Source organism: Lagopus leucura, unplaced genomic scaffold, assembly GCF_019238085.1.
Source record: "Lagopus leucura isolate 7727_CA_CO unplaced genomic scaffold, USGS_WTPT01 Super-Scaffold_100033, whole genome shotgun sequence".
NCBI lineage: Eukaryota > Metazoa > Chordata > Aves > Galliformes > Phasianidae > Lagopus > Lagopus leucura.
In genome coordinates, this window is record NW_024962282.1 from 5,036,183 (window position 1) to 5,062,810 (window position 26,628).

The 26,628-nt window shown below is 40.5% G+C and overlaps 1 protein-coding gene across 8 annotated transcripts; it reads right to left on the minus strand.

Annotated features, from left to right (window-relative positions):
- Window positions 1-49: 49 nt before the first annotated feature.
- Window positions 50-25,923, minus strand: BTBD10 (BTB domain containing 10). Of its 8 annotated transcripts, none has more exons than XM_042882195.1 (9): window positions 25,819-25,901; window positions 19,433-19,591; window positions 8,188-8,381; window positions 7,078-7,363; window positions 5,464-5,566; window positions 4,664-4,784; window positions 3,416-3,613; window positions 2,731-2,841; window positions 50-1,160 (listed from the first exon to the last, which is right to left on the minus strand). In XM_042882195.1, the coding sequence occupies exons 2-9, from the start codon at window positions 19,531-19,533 to the stop codon at window positions 850-852; spliced, it is 1,425 nt and encodes a 474-aa protein (XP_042738129.1). In that variant the 5' UTR covers window positions 19,534-19,591; window positions 25,819-25,901; the 3' UTR covers window positions 50-849. The 8 variants fall into 8 exon arrangements, with proteins under 8 accessions (XP_042738129.1, XP_042738130.1, XP_042738128.1 ...); XM_042882196.1 differs by lacking the exon at window positions 25,819-25,901 and adding an exon at window positions 25,692-25,777; XM_042882194.1 differs by lacking the exon at window positions 25,819-25,901 and adding an exon at window positions 25,473-25,647.
- Window positions 25,924-26,628: the final 705 nt, after the last annotated feature.

Here is a 26,628-nt window from a genome sequence, read left to right on the forward strand (position 1 = left end):
CATTTTATCATCTGTATATTTAATCTCACTCGCACATAATTCAAACCCATTAAAATAATGGAAATTTTATTTGCATGAAAAACTCGTTTACAATCAGTAAATGAAGAATGAACCATTTGCATTTTCCCATTTCATGACACTTATGAAAAATTTAGTAAATAAATACTTGTGAACATAATAAAGTAAGGCAAAATTTAAGATAAAGCCCCTATCCATTGTTCACAACTTTTGAACATGGCTCACGCTGCAAACAAGTGAAAAAATTCACTGAAGAACTTTAACAAGGAGTTACGTGGGTAATTGAATCACGTCCTCAATCCAAAAACCCAATGATAAGTAGTTTTGTGCTCAACCATATGCAATAACTTTAGAAGGGTCAATCTATTCAGAGCAAAACTATTTATAGTTAATACTTTTGATAGAAGCACTTTGTTAGTATTGTGCAATAGATTTATAAAAAATGGCTTGGAATTCCATTTATCAACCATTTGTAAAGTGCTACTATCAATGCCAAATCCTGCATTCTAACCCCTGTGTAACAATACTGAACGCACACAGCCCCCGGCATCCTGGCAGTTTTGATGGGCTTAAGAGCGAGGACAGTCCAGCATACAAATAATCAACATCACAAACCTACCAGTGAACAAATACATGTAACTGTAACCCCAGAATGTTTTATCTGTACCCTTTCAAAAACAAGCAGAGACTCCCCTTGGTCTTTCCAAAGGTCCATACTGCAATATCCTAAACACCATTACACAATGAAGAAAACTGGAATTGCAGTGTAGTATGAATTGAGTACAGGGTTGCTGTAATGGAGCATGCTTTATTTTTTTATATCAGTCTAAATCAAAGGGGCAGGTTCTGTCCCTCAGTATCCATCTCACTGTTACTGGGTGGAGGATGAATAGGCAGAATATCCAGCTCATCTACTTGGGGGGTAGGATGCATTACCACGAGCTGGTCCTGGGGTATATCTGCTGCCGCTGCTGCTAGGTTTGTAATAGATTTGCTTTTCACACACTGGAAGTCAACGTGCCGGCTCTTTCCTTCCTCCTTCTCCCATGACATCCGAATAAACGGCCTCTGGACATAGTTGTAAATCACCTCTGGTCTTCCACCTGGTCGCTTTTTCACTTTCTCCTTGTATGTAGGGTAACCTAAGAAACATTACAGTACGGCAGAAGTTAACACTGCTTTCTGGTGAAAGAAAACCCTGAACTAAACAGTACGAGAAACACATGAAGCATAATGAAGATGAGCACTTGTTTACCATCAGCAGCCAGAATGGAAACACTCAGCTGTGCTGTTCTTGATGTTATATAAGCAAAGGCAACACAGAGACAGAGGCTGCACTACCACACAAGCTGTAATAAAAAAGGCTGCAACACTCCTGATGATGCAGATGTTTCCAAGACAACTCTCCAAGCTCCACAGGCAAAGCCAGTTGTTCTGTGAACACTGACCTGCAAAGTGAGACCTCAAAAAGAGACCTCAAAACTAGGGAGCAGTGCCACTTTGATCTGCGGTTCAAGTCCCCAAGCAGAATCCTAGCACTGCAATTCATCTCACATCCTCCCAGCTTCCCCAGCTAAGAAAATATAGTTTTAGACCAATCCTTTCCTCCTGTGCTCTAAGCAGCAATTTTCATTACTAGAAAGTTGCACGTAACTACGGCGTGTGAGCATTGAGTCAAACTGTTGCCCTTCGTCTAAAACAAATGCCAGCAAAAATAATCTGTTATTAGCCAGCATTACAGATGGAAACAGTTCTTGACTAGTTTAATGGCATGTCAGCTAGGAGGCTCATGCTTTGTTCACTTGAACTTATCTTTAAGTTCACAAGTGTTTGATGCATTTGCTTTTTGTCGGCAAATTACAAACGTAACCATGACAACTTGGTGTGTGAATGCTAGAAATTGACAAGTGACAAAAGGCTGTATTTTTAAATATTTGGGTCAAGAATCAAAGAAAATGCAATAGAGAGCAGCCCAGTTGTTACATCCATGATAAAAATCGAAGCCAACTAACTGCACTTGTCTTTCACAGTGCCAGAGCTGAGATTTTTACCCATCAGCCTCCTCAAAGTACAAGGTGCTTATTTCACAGAATCACAGAATTGCTCAGAATCGTAGGGGTTGGAAGGGACCTCCAGAGATCATCATCCAACCCCCCTGCCAAAGCAGGTTCACTACACCAGGTTACACAAGTAGGTGTCCAGGCAGGTCTTGAACATCTCCAGAGAAGGAGACTCCACAACCTCCCTGGGCAGCCTGTTCCACTGACCAGATTTCAGATTAATATTTCTTTGCACTTCAGTGATGCATTTAATAGGTTTGCATTTCCTAAAAGAAAACAGCTAGATGCAACTTAGATTTTTCATTTCGAGCCCAGAAAAAGACACGAGACCAAGAACAGAACATATAAAAGCTGTAAAAGGACTCCAGGACTTCAAATGAAGTAGAGCAAGAACAGAGAAGATTCTCATGAAAACTGAAGGGGAATGGCATGAGATGCAGCCCTAAGATGCTATAAACCATGTAAGCTACTCAGCAGCTATGTAAGTCTTGTGGAGCAGCCAAGCCTGTAATCAGGCTTCCAGCTGGACCTGTTGTTTATTGACTACCACTCCCCTCAGCCATGTTGTCATCTACTGTCAGTGATGTCATCCACCCCGCAAGGTGAATCAACCCTTGTATCATCAACTGTACAGATGATCATAAAGCCTTACCTTCAATGCCCAATCGGATCTTCTTGAGCCCTCTTTCCTTCAAAACAGACTTGGCAACATCTCTATTTTCAATGTATTTGAAGAATCTATACAACTTTGTGCTGTAAATAACTGAAAGTACATTTTAATGAGGAAAAATTGTACTCAAATGATTCAGCTTCTGGTCCTAGAAATAAGGTTTCATTATCTTTTTTCATTGTCCTGCTTTATATAACTGTTTGTTACTCCAGAAGGAGTGGGAAAGACCTAAAAGCTCCTCAAAACACACAAAGCAGAAACCAGAAAAAAAGTGGCAGAAGGCACTGTGAAACTGGTTGGTTGCATCTGGTAATTCTTCTTATCATTTAGTTTTTTAATACATGTAGTAAAAGAACTCACAAACCACACTAAATACTCTCAATGCATCCTCAACAAAGGATTTTTTTTTCCCTCGGGTAAGATGTAATTCCTTTACACATTTTAGGGAGTTCAGCCTTCAAAGTCAGAAACCTCAAATGCTTTCTAACAGTAAAAATTAGCTCCTCTTCTTAATTAGACTTGAATGAAGCAAAATAGTGAACAGAACTGACAAAGCTAATTTTTTTGAAGCATCTGGATGTTATCACTAGGACTGCTCACACATACATAAGTTAGATGAGCACTTTTACTACCATGGAGCGGCAAGGCAGAAACAAAATAGACTTACTTTGCGAATACTCCTCTCCCATTTGAGGAGGGTACTCTTCATCCCAGTCAACAACATCATCATCCGTCAGCACAACAATGTGGCACTCCCGCTCACCACTTTGGGCACTGGCAACCATTAAGGGGAGAATCATTTCTTCGAGGTAAAACTCAAACTGTTTGCGAGCACCATCATTTGACAACTCATGCATGAGAGCACCTGGAACGTTTTAAAAAGCATTGATATGTTTAAAGTTGGTTAAGAAATGAGGGCAGGAGCAAGAAACACAGAACTCTGTTCACTTTGCAGTATTTACTGCAGACAGCTGTAAAGACACTTAGTTCATTAGTTTGAATATGATCAGAACTTTTTCCCATTTCCACCGTAAGCTGCACCAGGAGTTCTAACCAACAGCACTGTCCTGCTGGTAGGACATTCACTGGGTAGACAGTGGCATGACTTCCAAGTGGGCTTGCTTAATGTTTTTACTGCCCCTCAACCTGAGGAAGTTGCACGCAAGACTCCTCTTGGGTTTCCTAAAAGCGGCACTATTTAAGCCTGCTGCTGAAGGAGTAACGCATGCACTCACTTCTCATAAGCAGCAGTTTAAAACCAAAATCCTCTCAAAATCCTCAAAGCATCAGCTCTGAAATCCTGCTAAGACAGAGTGACTGAGCAGGCAACGCGTAGTGAAGCCATGGCGCTGCTGGTGAAGGCACAGGTGCCCTGTACATATCTTACATGTCTTACAACTGCACAGCCACCACAAGATCACAGCAACCAGAGACATGGCCAGGTGATCTGACCTGCTGGCCAAAGCTTTGGCTGCATTCAGGGAAGACACCAGCTGGACATACACTGCACACTCATAACCATGATGCACCACCAGCACAACTCTACTACTTTCACTAGCAATACAGCTCAGTTTTCGTGGGCAGGGAGTTGAATAACTTATATTCCCTCTCTTCTACAAGATACCACTTAATGCCTAGTGTATCCCTATCACAGATAAATCAGTACAGTTTAACTATTACACACTTCCAACCAGGGCACTAAAATATTTGAGTATCACATATTTCAATATCTAAAACATGATTTTTCACAAGCTGCATATCCATTTGGAGCCCTACTTTAAGAAAAAGAGGATAGATTTTGTTCATATAGTATCAGACGTGTTCCTTATTTCAATAAAGAAAAATCTGCAATTAATCCTTCAGATATTTGCTTAAGTTAGCCCGTACAATTCATTTTACTAAAGTGCATACTTACTGAGATCCCTGCATTTAATAGTACTATACTCAAAAGAGATACAGAGATAGTCACACGCTTCTCTCAATTCAGGAATAGATATCCCATCAGGACAGCGTATCACTCCAGTCTTGTAGTAATCCTGAAGTAATACAGTAAACAAACAAAAAAAACAATGTACTGAAACATCTGTTGACAGATACACTTCAGTCTCAAAGCTGAATTATTTTTCCACAACAAACCCTTCTAAAACATAAGAAAGCAATATGCATCCAAAAGTTATGAATATTATTATCCTTGAATTCATACAGTTTCTGAGATAGCTGCTTTCAGAGCAGCAAGCTCTAGCATGGATCATTTTCTAAGCAACATCTACTACTGCTGGTCATCTTGTTGCATATATACTGCCTTTTATGTATACTTCCCTCAGCTTTTGATATTCCACTTCTGCTGACAAAGCAGTTTAACAGTTTTAGTTCTTGTATAAGAAGATATTTCCTTCTCACATTAAAGACCGCTTTTCTCCCATTACCTGCAGAAAGTTCACTTCAAGTACTGGTTGGGTTTTCCCTCATTTCAGCACAAGAAGGGCTGAATATATCTAAACCAGGCCAACTAGACCCATAGGAGATGAACAGTTTTTTTCTGTTGGCCTCATGTGTTCTCCCTGGTGTTACACACGTGTCTAGAAAACCCTGGGAAAGTTCATATCAAGATTCAACCAAAACCTAATGCAATATTTCAAGAACTTAACTTTCCTTAGTACGTAGAGCACTTGTCCTAACAATGCTTTTAGTACCTCTTCCTCCATAAAAACTCACCAGAATTGCACGAAACACAGTGGACCCAATTCCTTCCGCCACTTCATACTCTCCTTTTTCATTGGGACGTGTGAAGTTATGTTCTCTGCCTGATCCAAACATCCTGCTCAAAAATAAGAAATTTAGTTAGAACTCCCTACTAGGTGTTGGGTTTTTTTGTGAACCTTAAAGGTAAAAATGTCAAAAATGGCACTCAAATGATTTGATGTGCATTTTCTGACCACTTTTAAAGCCAACATGTATTTAAATAAATGGAAGTCTAACAGCTTAAAGGCTTAAGGCCAAGAAGCCATTCTCTTACCTCCTAGTGCATTCTAGTTAAGCAGCTCCTACTCAGTGACCCGTGAGCTGACACCAGGGAAAATGGTTTTATAAATAGCTTGCATTTTAGAACAGTATTTCCATATTTTTATTAACCTACTTTTGAACTGATAAAAGATAAAATAGATTTGTGCCTTGAACCAATCCCTGAGGGAGAATAACTCAGCAACACACAGAAAAAAAAAATCTAGTGCATTAGCCAATACCATCTCTTTGGAGGCTGACATGAAAAAAGAGACAGTTTCACCACATAACCTCATTCTGATACATTACCAGTTTGTGACATTCCTGTTTATTTATGTATAACTTGATTGTAAATATACGAACACCTTGCATCAATTCTTTAATTTACTTCAGGTTATTTGTACTTATTTTCTTTACCAATTACACAAAACAGTTTTTCTGGCTCTTTGCAACTCTGCCCCCGACTTCTCACAAAACAGGGAACCAAGGTACTATTTATCCCTCACAGTGCATGTTTAAAGAACGAAATTGTTTCATCATACATTGTTTTATCTATGCCTCAGCAAATAGCTTCATATATACATTTTTAAATATTATGTGATTAGGGATTGAAAAAAGTCCCATTTTAATAGCAAAACAGTCAGTATCCAAGCAATTAAAGTACAGCATTCCTTCCCACCTACAAAACATGATGTTATGTTGCTTATTATAGTTTCTGCAGCAAGCATTAAGCATGAGTTATGTGGACTTTCATTCAACTACTGTCCATTTGCAACACTAGTTCTCTTTGCTGTGAGACTGACGCGTTACACCGATAATGCCCATTTCACATTGCACTGTTCTAACGCATTTTAGAAGATAAATCTGAGCTTGAATGCTGTCTGGACAGGTCCATTAAGAAAAAACACTATCACCAAAAACACCTACAAGTTTTCTTTCATGCTTTTTTGAAAAACATCATCTATGTCAGAAGTGCTTTATGAAGCAATTAGGTTAAAAATTGGAAGATAGCATAAGGCAGACTGAATACAGAAGTGATGCCAAGCAAGAAGGAAATTTCATATGCTCGTATGAAGTGTTAATGCAGTTGCAAACTGCTGTAATAGATGTCCACTGGCACCTCTGCCAAGTAGAGAACTCTTTCACTTAAAGACTTTTACAAATTGATAACATCAAGTGTTAGATTAAAGTAGCAATGAGATCAGTAGCTTTTTAAACAGTTCTTTTTTATCTTAAAAAAAAAATATATATATATATATATATATATATATACATATTGAATTACTCACTTCTGTAGGTAGGAGACTAAGAAAATGAAAAGATACAAACCTGCCCAACATTGTGTTTGGTTGTGCAGTGAAGATAGAAGGATCGACAACAAATCTGGTGTTGTCCACTATGAGTGTTACCCGTTCAGAAGTTCTTACATTCCGAGCTCCCTCTTTCCCATTTTCATACACAAACACCATTTCTCCACCAGCCTTGCAGCTTCCATCTGAACTTGACTGGCTACTGTTCCTGCTGCTGTTCCCCATGCTAACACTGGAACCATTAGGGGAAGTCTTCTGAGGGCGGGGGCTGCTTGGTCGAGATGAACTATGATCCTTTTCTCGATCTTAAGAGAGCACGAGGTGGAGGGAAAAGAAAAACAACACAATCTATTAGTCTTACATGAGTCCTATGCAATTTATGGGTTTCCAGAAACATAGCATGGCAAACTGACAGACTTATTCAACAAAAGCTGTTCTTTAGTTAAAGAAACATTCAAAATTAACTACTTTCTGTATAAGAACCCAAAGTTTCTACTGTCTGGCCATCATAAAAGGGCTCCTTGCAACCCAAACCATTCTAAGTCCTACTCTCAATCAATTCATCATTCATACTGTACTGACATCTAAGATTGCCCCTACCCAGGTGCACAAACTTTTAATTTGGTCTTGTTGAACTTCAAAGAGGTTCACACCAAACCTGCCTTGTCTCCCCAAATTCTTCATTAGAAAAAAAAATATTAGCATTCCACAATTGAAAAAGCAGCTCAACATAATACAAGAGCTACTCATCACAGTTTGTATTTAGTATTATGGTACCAAAAAAACACCAACACAAATGAACAAACAAAACAAAAACAAAACAAAAAAACCTCCACAAGTTCTGTTACATTAAAAAAAGAGAAGTTTTTCCTTTTACTATAATGCTAAACCCCAAACCCTGCCAAGGGGAAAATATTCTCTTTTTAGGAGAATTAGATAATTCTTGCAATTTATATTAAATAAGAATCATAATGTAAGAATATATAAATGTTATGATCTAGGGAAGAAAAAAAGATGTACTTCCCAGGGCACACACAAGAAATCTGTATGCTTTCTATTGTATTCCTTTAACAAACTGGCAATTAAACTTAAAAATTTTAATCCTGAAATGCTAAAGATCTGAACACACCAGGATGGTACTGTCTTGTTGGTGAAGTAACATTCCTGATGCATGGAGTGAGCTGAGACTCTGCTCTTTCATGGGATGAGTCACGAGATCTGTCACTGGATCTGCGTCTGTCCCTCGATCTCTCATGTCCACCACTTGCACCATGAAGGCTCATTTTTGTACAGTCTGCTCCTTTAGCAATACGAGATGAGGTGCTGGAAACAGAAGAGAAATGTTCCACATTTCAAAACGTCTGAAACATTGTACATTGAAATTTCAGAGACATCAAAACACATACATGGAGCATAAACTGAAGATTAATATTATCCACATCCACTTTCTTTCTTTGCTGTACTCATATCTACATTCACAAAAGTAATCAATGGTTTGGAACACTAAATTGACAGCACAAATTATCTGGTTATTGCTGTATCATCTACAAAGAGACACTGTTTGATCAGTTGGAGACTGCCTGGCAAATCATACTCACAGAAATCCCTTCCAGAACAAGTCAGTCAAGCACAGCTGAGTATTTTATTTTGATTCTTACTGTTAGATTAAGCATTGTAATTGAACAATGAAATCAAAAGGCAGGGCTCTTTTTATTTATTTTTTTTTCCAGTAAAACCTGGTTTGGAAAACATTTATCAGAGTACAGGCTTTTAGAACAGACTTAGCTGCTTACTTGTCTCTTCAGGGTTTGCTTGCTTGTTTTCTTGCAACTTGCCCTCTAAAAGGAGGTCAGCCTCACACCAGTTAATGCACCAAAACATACCAGCCACGAGTTTACATCTGTGCTTCCTTTTTAAAATTGTCAATTACTCCCATAAGAAACAATAGAGTAAGAGACTTATGAAGTGTACTATCTAAGCTGAGACTCTTAGAGCTGTCAGTAACAAGAATGACATTTGTTCCAAACTAGCAAATTTTAATTAACCGTTTAAGATTTTTTTTTAGACTGTGGTTATGTTACATTTCCTAAATCAAGGATACTGATTCCGTTTTGCAATTAGTTATTAAAGCTATCAACAAAAGCCTCTCAGTTTCAAGGTCCAGTACCTTCAGAAATTGCCTAAAAATTAAACAGCAATGTACAAAAGTCACTGCTGAATTTCACTGAAAATACTTCTGCCTTTCATTTGTACTCTTTAAAATGATTTTATATCAGCAGAGAACAGACATCTGTGTCCTTGCACCCCACCAGAGTTCTTAAATTAGTTCCTTTGCTATTTGTCATTTAAGCACAGGCATGGCAACACTCCTTGTTTATAAGAAACAGGTTCAACTGCAGAACTTTGATGAAGCCCCAGGCACGGTGTAACTGAGACAGAAGTGTGGACAGCTACAGCATCTGACAAAGATGGGTCACCGTTTCCCACAGGAGCCTCGATGCCCCAGTTGCTTGCAGCCTGTGAATCACACAGCTTACCAAGAGACCTGAAAGATCACTGCTAGGAATGCTGTAGAATTCAAGAACAAGAAGAGGTAAGAATCAGGACTTAGCTAAGAAGGGCACTTAAAGACAACTTTAAAAAGCACTGACTGCAGAAGCAAGTAGAGCAGAACATCCTCTTAAGTAACTTAAAAGTCATGACCAAACCCCACCCCCCCAAGTTTCCCCACAAGACTAGATCAAGAAGTAAGCATCTAACGTGACGCATTTCAACTTCAGGTATCAGTGACTGATAAGAAGAGGAACGTAAATCAGAACAAAAGACAGGATAAATCTTCACTAGTTTACATTAGTGCTGAAATTGGCCTCAAAGGGGTATTAGTAGAAAACAAAGAAATATGTCTTTCAGCTTCCCCCCATGCCATTTTGAAGGAAAGAGCTTGTATCCAACGAAGGAGGAGTTTGGTGCAGAGAGAATCTACTGCAATACTGTTTCCTGCCAAGCTTAAAATATGCTGCAATAAGACATGCATCTCGAAGTTGTGAAGTCAGCCAAAGGTCTACTGAACGAGGCAAAAGAACTGCAAGCCTTGCTCATGGCTGGAAAGGCTCAGAATTATGAGCTAAGAATCAAGATGATTGAAATACGTCCATTAAAATAAAACAGCACTCTCCACGGGGCCTTCAGTGCTATTTTGACTGGGTAAAGATGTATGGCATTTCAGCACAGCTAATGCATCTGCTTACCTGTTTCGCTCTTCTAATAGAGGAAAGGTAATTCTGCATCATAAAAGTAAAATATGCAAAAGTTCCCAAGGGTGAGGATGGGCAAATCTGCCTTTCAAAGGCATCAACAATTTAAGAAAACCTCTGCACCTTTTCTTCCCCGTATAGCAGTGTATATGAAATACAGCCTTCTAAGCAGGTACGAAATGATGGCAAAACATCAGAAACGGTCAGTTTGTAGCCTACAGTTAAAACGTAACTCAAAACAGAGCAACCCAGTTCATCCATGACAACTGATTAGTAACATACAGCTGAACTTCCCAGAAACAGTCACAGCCTTCCTGCCCCTGAAGCGTGATGTTATGATAGCAAACCAACTGCCCCGCACAAACGCGCATGTAGCAGCCCTGTGACAGCGCACCTCAGCAAATCCTGATAGAGCCACGTGATCACCTTTGTTAACAAAGCTTTTTGATCCTAGCCCTGATAATGCTTTTAGCCACGCTGCAAGAAACCAGAGTAGCGCGTATACAGCACTTCATGGTATCAGAACGTACGATTGCCCATTGCTGAACAGCCAAGTGCTTCAGTTTCCTTAACTAAGGGAAATACAAGAGAAAATGAAACCGAACCTCTGTGAGGATACTTGAACCTATCACGCATTTTGGCGGTGCAGGCACAAATTACTCTTCAACAGGAAAGGCAATTAAAAATGTGTTTCTTAATTCAGCAAACTATCTTAAGCCGCATTACTCTCAAAGCAGTGATTCAGAGTTCACACAGCAGTGGGATGAGCCCTGGTTAATAATCTCTCTCAGAAGAAAAACAGGTGCTACAGCAAGCAATCCTGAGTCAGCCAGAATCCCATGAGGGAGGCTGGAGGCTCAGCCACACACCCACGCTCCTACTGGGGCTGCCTTCCAGTACCTGGAGGGTCCCGCAGGAAAGCTGGGGAGGGACTTACAGGGGCATGCAGCAACAGGACATGGGGAAAGGGCTTTAAACTGGAAGAGGGTAGGTTAAACTAGATATTACAAATTCTTAACTGTGAGAGTGGTGAGACACTGAAGCAGGTTGTCCAACGAGGCTGTGGATGTCCCTCCCTGGAAGCACTCAAAGTCAGGCTGCACAGGCCTGTGAAGCAACCCGGTCTGGTGGGAGGTGTCCCTGCCTATAGCAGGGGTTGGAACTAGATGATCTTACAGGCCCCTTTTCAACTCAAACCATTCTATGGTTCTATGAGAAAGAACCATTTAAACATGAATCTTCCCTCATCTTATTAACAGCCATTTAAGCATCGGTTTTAAAACACACTGCTGTTGAATCACAACAGAGAAGAAATTCAGTGTATTTCTTTGGTCTATTGAAGATGCATCTGACAGAAGTCTGCAGTTCTCTTGCTCTACAGCATGTACACCAAGCTAAATACTACCAGTGAAATACAATGTTGTTCAGATTTAAACTCCTTTGTTTGCTTTGCATACTGTAGAGCAAAGAACATAAAGAAAGGGACCTGCAGAGCTGTGTCACTGTACCAGGTGTTTAATCACCCTGAAAAGGGAGCTACCACCAAAAAGGAAGGACAACCTGGGACATATTTTACTACTAAGAGGCTGAAGAAGTTGCAAATGTTCAACAAAGTATGAAGACATCAAGACTACTAAATATACTTTTTTCCCCTAATAGAAGATCTGTAATGTCATTTTCTTCCTCTCACAACAAAACCACTGGGGACAGGTGGCAGTTTCCACTGGGAAATGCAAAAAAACAGAACAAAACAAAACCCAAAAAACTCTGCATCACAGCAGCAATGCAAAGCCTGTTAAGAGTTATTTGATTTAATCCATTATCAAGTCAGACCAATACACTTGCTGTCTCTCCGTATCTTTAAAATAATTTTAAGCAGATTTTCAGACTGCTAACTGAGACTTGCCACTGCATTTTGCAGATGAAGTCTTAACCTTTGGTAGAAATTGGAGGTAATGAACCCTGATAAAGCAGACAAACCAGTGCTGAAGCAGGGAGCTCTCCATTGTGTCACTGCAGCTACTGCCCTGACGAAAGAAAGAACGACAAAAGCAGATCAGCCCTACTTGAAAGAACAAACTGTTCACGGACACATTAGGCAGCCCAGTACAACACCAGTACTTCCCAACAGCAGTGAGACACGGACAATTAAAACTGCCAGGAAACCACTGGTCTTAAGCAGCACCTGGCTGTCACACTGTATTAATTTGTAATGTCAGCCGACAACAGTGAAGAGTGTTCTGGGCAGTGCATTATTACAAGCCTCCAAGAAAGTCATTATAGCTTCAGATTTCTATTTCTCTAAAAGAAAATACTCGCAACTCCCAGCTTTCAATCTATTTCCCAGATGGTTAACATCTGCACACTGCACCTTGGAAGCTGTGGATACAACAGAGGAACAAAAGCAGCATTTAAGCAAAATGTTATTCCTAGATGCTTAATAACAGCACTTAATTTAAAACTAAGCTGGAAAAAAACCATCATGTAGGCTACCCTATGTAGCTTGCTCACAGAAGTTTACCAAGAGAAGGTCAATGCTGCCTTCAAAGAAGGCAGCCCTATGAATATTGGTGTACTCAGCCTACACAGAATTTCACTATACTGCTTTTCCTGGCTCCAAAGGAACACTGGGACAGCAGCACTGCACCCATTCAAGAACATCTGATAAATAAATGAGTTTGTTTTCCTATTGAGTCACAGATAAAGACAGCTCTGCCTTTGTAACAGTGAAGAGGCATTTTCTTTAAATGCAGTTACCTAACAAAGAAAACCAAATAAGCTAAATGCTTTAAGGAAGCCTATTTAATATGGAGTAAAGGAGGAAAGCACCATCAAAATGACACGCTTGTCATACTGATATGCTTTGTGTTTCTGCAGTAAAGGAAGAGCTTTCTTTAAAAGAAGTGAATGCCCTTCAATTTAAGGATGCATCAGAGTCACTGGTGAAAGAAGGGCTTCCATTTGTCTTCATACATAACAACATACTGCTATGAATGTATTACTAATGACTAAAAGAAGTCATTAAACTGAATTAATTTCACTGCCAAAACAATTAGCACATATTCCAATACAAAAAGTGTGCGTGCATCCTACTGAACACTGCCAATAAACACATGATTTGTAAAACAGGCTCTTGTCTACAGAATTATGGTGGTAAACTAACATAAAAGCCAAAGAAAACAGCCATGAAAAAGCCATAAATCTAAATGTAAATGTAGAGGACACAGCACTGGATTATTTGTTAAGATCTTACCCCTATTTTTCACCCTTTATCTTCTAGACCTATATGAACTAACTCATCTTAACATAAGAACTTAGATCCAGTCCATTCCTAGGATGATTCACATAATCAACACTTGTAGAACGCAGATAAAGAGCTTTCTATATACAATAAGTACCAGCAATACTTCTGCAAGGCATCAGATGAAATCAAATCCGTTCTGTTCCTATCACTAGGACTTACACAACGCTTATGCCCCCCTTTCTCCCCCTAAGCCTGTTCTTTGTCAGCAGATATGTAAATTGACCAGTACACACAAAGGACAGCACTCTCCCCTTAACTCATTCTGCTCCTGAGCATTACCCACAGATTATTCCTTTTAACACATACACACCTTCCTCTTGTATCTATCAGGGAGGAAACACAAAAGCACGGAAATAATTTGGGAATCAGAGCACAAAGGAATTCTGTTCCTCCCAAGAAGACAGCCTTGAAAGCCAGATCAGCATCCTTTGGCATTACTTGTTAAGTTCAGCATATTTGGTATTTCCATCCTCTCTTCAGTAGCCCAGCGCAGCACGAGCCAGCCATACTTTTTCCTCCATCATCTTCCCCTCAAAGGATAAGAGACCGTAGCTCCACAGTCCATTCAGAGACGCACCCCCCCTGTAGCTATTAATTCAGCTCAATTCCTCGCAGCCACTGACTCAGCCATGCGTAGTGCGATCCTGACGTCTGACCTCACCGCCTCCTGCCAGCCCAGCTCACACTCACTGTCCCGCATCCCCAGGCAGCCATTGGGCGACGTGAGTGACAGGCAGCGTGAGGAGCGCACGAGCGGCGAGCTGCCGTGCCAAGCACCATCTGCGAAGCTATTTTTGGTCCTGCCAAGTCGTCGGCTTTCAGCACACAAACACACATCTCGAAAGGTTATTGCTAACTTTCTCTCGTCACATAGCTCGTTTGTGCTCATCATCGTCCACACTGCACAAATACATGCAGTTTCAAGGGCACTCGATGTCTTCCTGCCAAGTCTGCCTGGATTAATGTTTGAATTGAATTCACCTTCCACTGAGCTCACGAGCAGGTATGGCAATAACCTCCTGAGAACAAGATAGCACACTCCCCATGTTCTAAACTGTGAATGTCCCTTTTCCAGCAAGTTTATTGTAGGAAATATCTACTGTGCTTTTCAGCAAAAGATCACTGCTAGAAAAAGGAAGTCAGTAAGAAGAAACGCAAGATCCGTGATTAGAAAAGCAGGGCAGCAGCACTCTCAACAGAGGAGACCATTCTTGTGAGGCAGGAAAAATATTCCCTTTGCACCATTTCAGTCCCCTGAGCCACTGAATCTTCTGTTCTTAGCATTTCCTGAGGGTTCATGCAATGACCTTCCAGAAGCAGAAGAGCCATCGCCATCTTCTAAGTCATTTCTTCACGTCAAAATAACTCACGGAAGATGTGGCTACAAGCAGCCATATAGAAAGTGTAACAGAAAAGTCTCAGGCCTTTTTCCTCCCTCCAGCAATAGAGTCAACAAGCAGCAAGTAAAAGTGCAAATGTGCATTGGTTCTTTCAGCACTGGTTCTCTATATGTGGTCTTCCCATCAGAGCAGAACTAGCATGTTTTCCTTTTTATCCCAGCTCAGCTAGAAAGAACATGCCATGGATACGCTAGTTCTGATTCTCCTCCAAAGCTGCTCAGCAGGCCAGGACACACAACCATCAAGACCCTGCAAAAGTAAGGTCTGGCACCCACGCTTAATGGGGCTCAGCCACCAAGAAGAAAGCCCTTGGGCAGAATTCTCTACTCAAACTGCAGAGTGCTATAACACCTTCCCTCTATTCCACACAGCAGCTCAGGAAAACACGTTTCCAGCTCCAAAATTCTTAAATATTCTTCAGCAGGCCCTATCAACCACCAACAATACATTTCTTAGTAATTCCATTCCATTCCATGAAGGAAACAACAACAATTAAAAATCCAGTGTGCTCATTTGCCAATGATTTTGATTTTTCAAGCAGCAAGGAATTAATCTTCATGTAAATATACAGCCACACCTCATGACTTCTGTCAAACTACTCAAATACATCACGTACAAGAAAACAGGTTGCCTTTATTCACATGCCAGCAATTCCTCCTCCATTTTCAAAAAGGGACTTTTTTTTTTTTTAATATCCAAGTTAAAGAAGCATTGTATTCTTCCTTGGGACTGGAAAGTATGTCCATCTTCAGAAGTTCAAAGGAATCACATTCAAACACTTTCTGAACCCGTATGCAGCCTGCAGCATCCTACAAAACGTTCAGTGGCAGAAATCATATTTATAAGAACAGAAAAAATAATCTGTCCTGCAGCAGAAAACCTTACATATTCTGATACCATTGCAGGGATGACAAAAAGAAACTTCTGAGGATGTGTCACGTACTTAGAAAATGCTGAGGCAAGTTGCATATTCATTCAGAACTCATGAATCCATCCTTCTCTAGCATGCAAAAATAAAACCAGCCACAAGAATTTTCAGCCTTCAACATTTGCACAGTAACTTATTTCTAGAAAATTTTTCAAAGAAGTTCAATATTTTTAAAGATTCCAAAGATTCAAGGGTCATGAGAACATGGCACAGCCATGTTTTGGTCATTCATGCAGTACAGCAGACAGGATTTCAAATCTAAGAGTACTTAAAGAGAGTGAGAAAAATATGGAAATACCATTTGGTATTGACTAGAAGAGCAGCAAAGATATTCAGGAAGAATCTTAAGAAGGAAGAAAGGTTCAGACAGATTTTCTACCGCTACTCTAGATGAAGTATTTAGTGCAACAGAATTAAAATGAAAGTCTTCCAACAGCAATTAAAGCCTTTTGGAAGCTAAAAACTAACACAAGCTAATAATCCTAACCAATGAAAAAATTAATAGAAAATACAAACCAGCAATACCTATCAATGAAAATATTAATGACTCCTTACTTGAGCCTCAGCTGCTGTTCAGTCAACATTAGATTCCTGGAAGTTTTCTTCCATCTTACTTAGGTACTGGAATAAGCACCAAGTTTTCTTAATAGATTGGACAAGCAAGACAGATTGAATCATTAGCTGCACTCAGTTTTAACACCACAATTTCATCCCCTCAGGATCCTTTAATTTTTTCTAGGGATCACTTGAATTGTTCTTGTTTTCTGATACATTGCTCACCTCAGAACAAGAAAAAGGAGAGAAAACATCACAACTTGCCAGAGGTTTCAAAAATTCCATCTGATTCTCAATCTAGAAAAAGACACGTGGAGCTGTGTGACTGGTAAATAAGAGCACCTCTCGAGGGTTTTGTACAAGTCCTCTGCATCAAGTGGATGGCACCATGAAGAAAGCAGAGCTCCACAACTCTCCTTGCTGCTACACAAACCAAGCCTTACACTCAGCAGGATGGCTCATACTCCTGGATTGTTTTCAACAAGTCCAGACAATTATTTAAGCTATTCTAAGAATGTCAAGGCTGGCGGATTAAACGCTGCAGAACATCAAGAAGTGACAAGCTAACCATCTATCTTAAATATTACTCTTTCATCAAGATTCATTATAAAGTTCTTATTTCGTTATTACAGTTTTAAAATCTGGAGTTTTTTTTTTTTTTATGACAATAAGGTATGTTTTGAAAGTGCAAAGCAAATAAGACTGCAGTAGTCAAACCTTTTAATGAAGCCATTTTCCTCCAGTTCCACCCTTAAGATTTGTCTTCAAAGGCATTTTTCTCACATTGCATTTTTCAGACTTATTTCTCTCGAGAAAAAAAGTGTCCATTAAATCAGAAACTGTAGTAACATTTCTACACTCAGCCACAGAAAATCAGATTATTTAGTTTAGGCTTTTAAATAAAGTACACTATTTTCCAATAATTTGATTCGATGAAGTAATCAAGGATCTCAAAGGAACAAGGTAACAGAATATTTCTCCTTAATTTATACCTCAGACTATTACTTGGTTTCATATTCACAAAGCTTTCCAAAAAGAGTCTGCATTATTCTGATAGAAAATGATGTTACTTTAAATACTATCCCTCTACCTCATGTACTAAAAGCCTCCACGAAATGCTGGCTGTTCAGCACTTTGCTGGGAACACCTACTATGTCTCACCAGAACCACGTCTAACTCTGCAGCAGTCATTTCAGAGGCATGCCTTTTGAGGGGAGAACCCTGAATTCAGACTAAACGAAGTGATCCAAGTCTTTCTCAAAGCACAGGCCATAGACTTCCTCAAGAAAACTCCACATTAACCCTTTTGATCGTGTGATGTTACTATAGATTTACATCTATTTAACTGCCCACCGAGAAAGCTCCTTACAATTAAATCCTGCCCATTCCTTACAATACTGAGACTGACGTAGTTTACGCAGTCTACAAAGCGGGCTATGTTTTTTGTTCCTAAATGTTTAACTTTGCATTTAGCAATATTAAGAATGCATGGTTGCCTGCTCCCAATTTATCAGGCTGTTCAGATCATGTGCTGTTAACAAGTCCTTTTCATTATTTACTACCCCTTCCATCATTAGCCATCTGCACCAGTATGAGTTTTAGGCTGCATTGCATATCGCCAGTCATGGGAGGCAGTGCAGGACCACAGATGAGCACCACAAACCAGAGTCAGCAATGAGTCATCATTTGCAATCACACTGTGACACTGATAGTGAACAGTCCTCAATTCAGATACAGTGCCCTCTACTAACTGTATCATTCACTTGCCAATAATGCACCGCATTTTGACCCTAAATAAGAAGCACAGATCAACCACTTACCAGACACTAACCTTAACAAAAACAGCAGCTGTACAAAGCTGCATTGCATAGGCCCACACTGATGAGAAGCAGGAGTTCTGCATTAACCATTCCATTATTCACTGTAAAGTAACATCTCAAACAAGCCTATAATTGCTTGGGTCTCCCTAGGAGCTTTTTAATTACCAAAGCATTCTTTTTTTTTTCCTTGCCTCTCAGATGTCTCAATTATCCAACATTTAATGACAGGACAATAACCAACAATATTAATTGCTTGTTCAATGCTTCGGGCAACACCACAGTACAGCTTATCTGAATCTATATAATAAGAACATGAATTACATTGCTGTTACTGAATGTTCTCCTTAGCTCTTTTCCTAAAATCCTTAAAGTGGGAAAGCTTAAAAAAAAAAAAAAAATCAGCAATTTTAGCTAGCTAACAGATGTTTTCAGATATATTTAGCACTTCTAAAAGGCAAAAGTACCTCAAAGATGCACTTTTTTTTTTTTTAAATATGCTTATATGTATTTTCAGCACTGTGTCTCTTCACATACATTTGCTGGGTATCTAATAGCTTGGTTCAGATAATTTTTGGAATGCTTGATGCTGGAAAAGCACTAATTAACTTCATTATGTCTTCAAAAAGCACTTAGGAAACATTCCTGCAATGGGGGAAGCAGAGGCAAGCAAGATCTGACAAACAGCTTTACAAAGAGAATGCTACAACATGTGACACTTGCATGCAAGCAAATATTAATCATCACCATGACGGAGTTGCAAGTATTTTAAGTATGCTGGTTCACAGAGTACCCAACTAAAAAAGCCAAGAACAGGAAGTAAATCTCAGTAAGCATCCCATATATTTGGCCACTCAACCAGTATCCTGATATACACAAAAGGCATTCAGCTTAATGAAACAAAGACCCCATAAGCCACAAAGCAAATGCAAACACAGACAGGGAAAGCTGGCAAATCAGTTACATTGGGAAGCATCTTTTAAAATAGTTAAGCAGCATTTCTTTAGAAAGGAACCACGAAATTTATGACAGGACTTGCCACAACCAGATACAGCAGCCTTTAGAACAGGCTTCCAATGCAGTTTTGAGATGCAAGAGATTGTATGCAGCACCTACCTTGAATGTTTACAAAGCTTACGAGGTCTATTATGCAATTTCCGATCCCAATTCTCTGGATCACTGGAGTTACTGTCATAAGGATGAGGCCGTCCTGCCATTCCACTGCAAGTTTCCTCACACTACTGCTCTCAAAAGCACACATGCAGCACTCACAACCTACATTAAGAGAGCAGTGTTTACCTTTTAAAAAATGCCACATAGGAAAATAACAGAAGACAATGCACATTTTAGTGTTGTTAGTTTTCTTTTTTAAATTAAAAACCACAGAATGTAGGATATTTTCAAGCATGATTTCAACATTACACAGCAACAATCTTCTACACATTCTGCTGATACCTGCACTAAAAAAAACATTTTGCTATAAGTAATATAGTTCTGTAAGTTTTGGTAGACAGCTTTAATTTTGCCACAATTCCACTGGGTCCAAACAGAAAAGTCAATGGCTACAAAACATGAGGAAAACATATCATAGCTTTCTTCCAAACGGATGAAGTTAATTCCAAAGATCCCAATGTTGAAAGGAGATCAACAGTTTTACAATTTGAGTGGTTGCCCAAAAAGAGAACATAATTATCATTAACAGTTTTATCTGAGCCTTCACTCCAGAAGGAGATTAACATCAATTCTTAGAAATGTTCAATCCTGCCCAGTTTCACTGAACTTCTCAAAAAAGAAAACATTTCATGGTAAAGTAGAAATCACTATAACCCTACCTTTGCTTTGACTGAGATCCAAGATTGTTTAATACCCATTAAACTTCACTCATAGACAAATTAACTCTATTAACTGTCAATCAAGGCAGCCAATCCTAAATATCTGGAAGTGGCACTTTTGTCAAGACAGTTGTGTATAGCAATCTGCTTACAAAAGTGGTGAGGCAGCTAGAAGCAAACAGTTGATGGTTCTAAAGCATCTGGAAAAATCCAGGAACAGATAAATACAATTGCCACATTTCTCTGAAGTCTTAGGTGAAATATTTAGAAACATAACATTTGCTCCCACCTCCATATTTAGCATATTTCCATTACACTCTATGCAACTCAATCCTTTTTGGAAGCAAGTCCCAAAGGAACTGGGGCTTTTCCTGTAAAACACTGTAGCTTCTCAGATAAAGACATTTTAGTCATGAAAAAAGGAAAGCTCGCAGCTATATTTAGACCCCAAATTTTTTATTACAGGAGAATAGCAGAAAACAAGTTTCTTAAAAATATTAGTTGCATATTAGTTTGGTTTGTTTGTTTTTTTTTTTTTTTTTTTTTTTTTTTTTTTTTTTTTTCAAATTTAGTCCTACCAAAGAAAATAGATTTTATACTATTGCCCAGGATGAAATATTTTTTCACAGCTAAAATAAGTAAACAGGTTATCTATAGTATGCCCTTAATGTATAATAAATCCCTTATATGTTCTCCTATGAGCAAAATTTAGATACTTGCTTAACCTTTTGACTTCAGCTCCATTGACTTGCAAAGCACCAGGCAGCTGCTTAAAGACTTACAGTGTTAAAGCTGCAGCATTTTACAATCTCCAACACAAGGCTGCTTCTTTTCCTGTTACAGTTTCTATAATCCAATACACTTTGATCAGAAAACTAAGAAGGCCACGTGTCCATACGAAGTCAGAAAAGGGGAAAAAAAGCATTTCATTAAGAATTACAGCAGGCATTCAATTTTCCCACGCAGAAAGTCCCAACAAGCATTAACTGCGTATTATCTGGAAATTCAGGTTACCAAAGCTTTACCATAGCACAGTCACTGTGTGATGACATAACATTAATGTAGATGGTTACTGTATTTGCACTCTTTTATCAAGCGTGCTTAGATGTTTAAAGAAGTCTACAGCCTACTTCAGAGTGGAAGGAGCATTATTAAGGAGCTAAGGGAAAGGAAGCTTGGTTTACCAAACCAGCATTGAGTTCCCTCAGCAGCCATCACTCAGAGTTCAGGTGCAGCAGGTACCACTCTCAAGCACAAGTAACACAAAAGTAAAGATACATTTTATCCTGGATTGAAACAAATCGTGTTCATTAGACTGTATCACTCCAACTTCTTCTTCCCCCTCCAAAGTTCTACTGCTGGGATCAGGGAAGCTTAGAACAAAAGGCAACGAGCATTCCCCAAAGGGAACCACCCAATTACTTGCTCACAGTTGCACTGTCTGCCTGCCAAGACAACAACACCCAGGTGCCAAGGAGGGCAGCCACCTGCCCAGGCTCCCCCACTGCCAAGCACCCTGAGACAGGCTCACAGCACCTTGCTTACATGCTTCTATCTCATCTACAGTCTCACAAACACGTGGACCACACCTTTCCTGGAGCAGTGAATTTGTCCTCCAGCTTCAAGGTCTCATTCATTTTAATGAAGTAAGAACCAGCCTGTGAATTAAGCTTTGACACTGGAAAGATAAGTAAACAGGCTATTATTAAGAGAACTGCAGCTGCAAGGACACACTAAAGCCACTTAAAGTTCTTTCATGCTGGCTGCCTTCTCTACATCTTTCACGTACAGAAAGTGACAAGAGTCAACATGAGGACATAGTCTCACGTGCATACGGATAAAAAAGATGCTTTAAGAAGGATCAGTTCTTCAACCTACTCTGCTATGCACTTAAACCACTACAAACAAAAGACGATGACATGTGCAGAAAGGACCAAACTGGACTGCCCCAGCTGAACAGTTCTATTTTCCTTTTCCTGCTTTACGTGAAAAACCACTGCAAACAAGCAACAACCTCTGCTGCACTCCCTACTCAACAGGAGCTACAAATAATACTTCTTTAAGAAATATTCTGCTATAATGAAGCCAATGTTTTTCTTGATCATTACTGCTGGCACTTTTGAGCTGATCATAAATGTGTTTATCAATTTTATTTCAAATTTTGCAAGCCACAAATAAGAGCAAAGCATAAAGTTACTAAGCTATGTTACAAAACCAATATAGCATTTTCTAAATGAAAATTCACTTCAATTCTGCAAATTCAGAAAAGAAAATGCTTTATCTGTGGTTTAAATGATTTTATTTTATTTTATTTTTGGAAGGGAGAGGGGTAGTTTCACAGTGGCAGCAATATATGTAGTTTATACTAAAGCAAATGCTTTTTGCAGAACCTTCAGAGCTCAGCTGCAATACAAGAGGTGCTGGAGGACACTGCCCTGAATACCACCCAGTGCCTTTCATGAAATCAAGCAACTTCACCTGAAATACTGCTGATTATGAAAAGGCACCAAGGAGCATAGTAAAAGGAAAAATAAAAGCAAAGGAAAATTAGATCCAAAAACCCTGAGTAGATCACAGAACTCTGTCATATTGGCTAGACTGTCACCATTCTAATAAGCAGTTGTCTAGGTGCAAATTAAGGATTTCTTAGCCAATGCTGGAAAATTAGCACAGGGAGAAACGCTGAAAAACAGTACATCTAAAAGCCAGGAAGCAGACAGATTTACAAAGCTTTCAGCACAGGTTTAGAACTGCTACCATCAACGTGAAGAGTCGTCACTTATTTAGGAAATTTAGAGGCTACAAAGACACAGTAAAATTTCAAAGACAGCCACATTATATTTACCGAGGATATCTGAAAGGTTGCAAAACATTGGAGTCTAACTAAAGAGGATGGTTAACACAGCCCTAAAGTTTTGAAGCAGAAGCCCAAGAAGCCAGCTTCTGTCCCAAATATATAACACAGAATTAACTGCTCCAGCTGGCAATACAGAGTACAGCATTAAAATAACTAACACTACACCTCAACAGACTCACAGCTATTCAGATGTAAACATCAATCAGAAGGTTTTTGTCAAGTGGGACAGGTTTCAGCAGCTCATCAGCTGTAACCAGGGCCTCCTCAGCTAACAAATCTGTAAGGCTGAACGAGGTTAATCAGAAGAATCCAGCAGGTAAGTTGCCAAACCTGGCATCAGTTGTGAGAGAATCTCAAAACTTGAGATTCTTCAGACTTTCAGTACGAAGTGGTGGTGCAGTTCACCTCCTCTAGTCAAAGTACCAACTAAAACTAGCTAACAAGTAAGATTTACTGGAAATGCCAGCACAGCGATATTACACCCTTCTTCAGAAATGCAGTTCAAAGCACACTTGCAAACACCATCTGTCATGGAAATCCATACCTGCCCAGTCAGTTTCTTGCAAACCACTGCAGACAGCAGACACAACTACACACATACAATAGTTTTATAAATCCTCCTCTCAGAGATGTCAAACTTACAAGCTCAGAAACTTCATTTGCAGTACAGCACTGACATTCAACCAGTAGGTCAAGCTTCTTTTAATGAGTAAGAAGAGCAAACAAAAAACCCAAACCAATAAAAACAGTCACATGAAGCTGATACTTCCATTTCTATAGCACCATGAGTAACAGATACTCAGTGACTATCATGCAGGCTTTAACTTTATAGCCTCCAGGAATTATAAAATACATCTATCTGATACCATAAGCCTACAAAGCAGAAGGCAGGCAACTTTTTCCCCTTCCATATTCAGATTCAGCAAGTAAAGTCAGCCCAGGTTTGTTTGTAAAAAATACATATATACATATATATATAACATTATATATGTAATGCTGAGAGAATCAAGCAACTTTTACACAGAAACAGCACCCTAGCCAGCACTGCAGGACTAGAAGCAGCAGAGCCTAACTTCGTGTGTCTGCAATCCTCCCATCCCCTGTGGCCCACCAACATACAAAGCCACATACACTTATTGATAAGGAACAATACTAGGCCAAGATTAAGCAATGCTACTAATGAAAACTGTATTGAAAAACGTTGGCTCATAATGAAAATTTAATGTTTCTGTACACATACAGGAGGCCCTGTTCTCAAGCATGCAATCAAAGAAAGCATACAAATTAGAACCAGGTGACAGAAAAACCAACAGTGATGACATCTGTGACTAATGTAATCAGCAGAGTCAGCCACACACAAATCATTTAACCATTTTCAAATACCAGTGTGCCTAAAAAGGAAAAGGGAGCTTCAGTGGGTGATAGGAGAACTGCTTTGGAGTGCTGTCTTCCTGGCACTAAAACTGGGTGAAAGAACAAATGCTAGATGTTGAAAAATTTGTCAGAAGAACAGTCTCAAACAGCATGATAGGTACATGTCAGTGATGATCACAGATAGGACATCATAGAATACAATGAGTTTTCAAGACATAAATGGGACAAAGCTAGATGTAATTTTAGAAGATTTGGAAGATTTATGTATCTGAACAGGAAAAAAAAAATCTCTGTGATGTTTTACAAGAAAGACTGGCTGAAGACAAATCCATAACAGCAGACTGGCAGAACAAATACAGTGGAACAATTTTCCCTAATTAAAAATAGTCAAAATCCACCCAGCTTGATTTGGCTGTTTGTTTTCAAGCCATATGAATGAGTTCAAGTTAACCTCCACAAGACGATGCAGGGACATATTTTTAGTTCAGAGAAGAAGAAAATGAGAATGAAATACACCAGGATAAGGACTGTGACTAATGTGTAGATGGTAATTTGAATTGTATTTCTGGGCCATCTAATCCAACAGCAGATTGAAGAGAGAAAAGGAGGGTATTCTGGGGAAAGGCTGAAGCTACTTAAATAAGTTACTAAAGATGATTCACAAAGAAAGAGGTGAACAAAAATAAGAACAAAAGGCAACAGTCAAGAGGTTACTGAAATGCACAAAGCATGTCGTTGGACCTTTGAAAGCCAGCCAGCAGGTAGGGACACCAACCAAGAGCAACGCTCATCCATGGCTGCAGACTGCAGGCAGGCAGCCAGAGGAAACAGCCCTGGGAAAGGCCTGAGATGGAGCTGGATCCATATTCTGAAAGAAAAAAGCTCTGTAGCGATACGTGCAATGAGATCAGAGACAGAAAAGAACACGATGTACAAGCAAGAGTGAGGAACAAAAGCGACTTCAAGGGAAAAACATGCAACGCTGGGTAACTGTGACACACTGCTGTGCAATGACGGCTCGATCGTAAACGAGAAATCTTTCTGTAAACAAAACACGGTTACAGGGGGAAGAAAGTTTCAAAAAGGTATTTACCTCACAAAACCGTTCGAACCGGGAGGGCTTTGCTTAGAGAGCTCACAGGTAAGGACAGCCGCCCGGCAGCCCCACGCGACACTCCGTTTGGGCACAGCCCTTACAGCAGCCGCAGGTTTTACCGGTAACACGACCGAACCGCGGCGCGGAGCAGAACCGTTCCCGCGCACCGCCCTGACGGAGCTGCTGCGCTCCCGGCGCCCCAGCGGACCCACGTACCGCTCCGGTCCCAGCCCGGCCGTGCCACGGGCACAGCGATGCGCACCGCCACCGCAAGGAGAAAGCCGAAAGCCCCGCACACAGCCCTCTCCAGGGGCCGGCTCCGCGCGGTCCTGCCGCAGCTCACCCGCACGGCGCCGCGACTCGGCCTCCGCACGGCACCACCGCTGCCAGCCGTTCGGCTCGGGTCCGGCAACCACTCGCGAGAGCCACAGCAACGCACAGAGAAAGAGACGAGGACGTTCAGATCTCACGAGACTTGAAAAGGAAAGGGGCGGGGCGAGGCGCGCGGCGACGCCGTTGCTAGGGGAGGGCCTCCGGCGCGAAGCGGCCGTTGCTATGGTGTCTCTGGCCGGGGCCACCTGAGGGCTGCCGTTGCCCCGGGGCCGCGCCGCACCGCACGCTCCCCTCCGAATCCCGGTCCGGATTTCGGCCTCAGTCCCGATCCAGGTCCCGGCCGCGGAGCGTGTGCGGCGGAACGGGCGGAGCCTCCTTTCGGGGTGTCAGCTGAGAGGCGGCACTGGAGAGCGAGCGCCGCCCGCCGGGGCTGAAGAGCCGCTCCCAACTCCCGGCTAAAGGTAACCGATGACGGCGCGGCGGTGCTGCGAGCGTTCCCGCGCAGAGCTGTGCTGAGAGAACGCTGCTAAGGGTTGCGTTCCACAGTTCCGCGTTAAAGGCGTCTGCAGTGTGCTGAAGTGTCACAGCTGTGGAGATGACAGTGAGCTCCGCGCAGGGAGAATCAGCTGATCCCAAGCCCTAGCTGAATCTATGGCTATCCGTGATATTTGCCTATATTCTAAGTTATTATCTATACATAATTAAATACAGGTAGAGATTGACTTTAATATCAGGTGCAGAACCCTACCTTTTGAACATCCGTCTGTTCCCTTTTGTGCACTGTGGGAAGCCAGATTAGTTGCAAAATGGTTACTCTGGG

What these genes read in the sequence shown, in the direction of transcription:
- BTBD10 (XM_042882192.1), bottom strand. Translation starts at nt 14,051, where the DNA reads ATGCCAAAGGATGCTGATCTGGCTTTCAAGGCTGTCTTCTTGGGAGGA. An exon ending in AACAAGACAGTACCATCCTG is followed by an intron (nt 7,364 to 8,187) that starts GTGTGTTCAGAT and finishes TGCTCTCTTAAG; the next exon opens with ATCGAGAAAAGGATCATAGT. An exon ending in GGGAGAGGAGTATTCGCAAA is followed by an intron (nt 2,842 to 3,415) that starts GTAAGTCTATTT and finishes ATGTACTTTCAG; the next exon opens with TTATTTACAGCACAAAGTTG.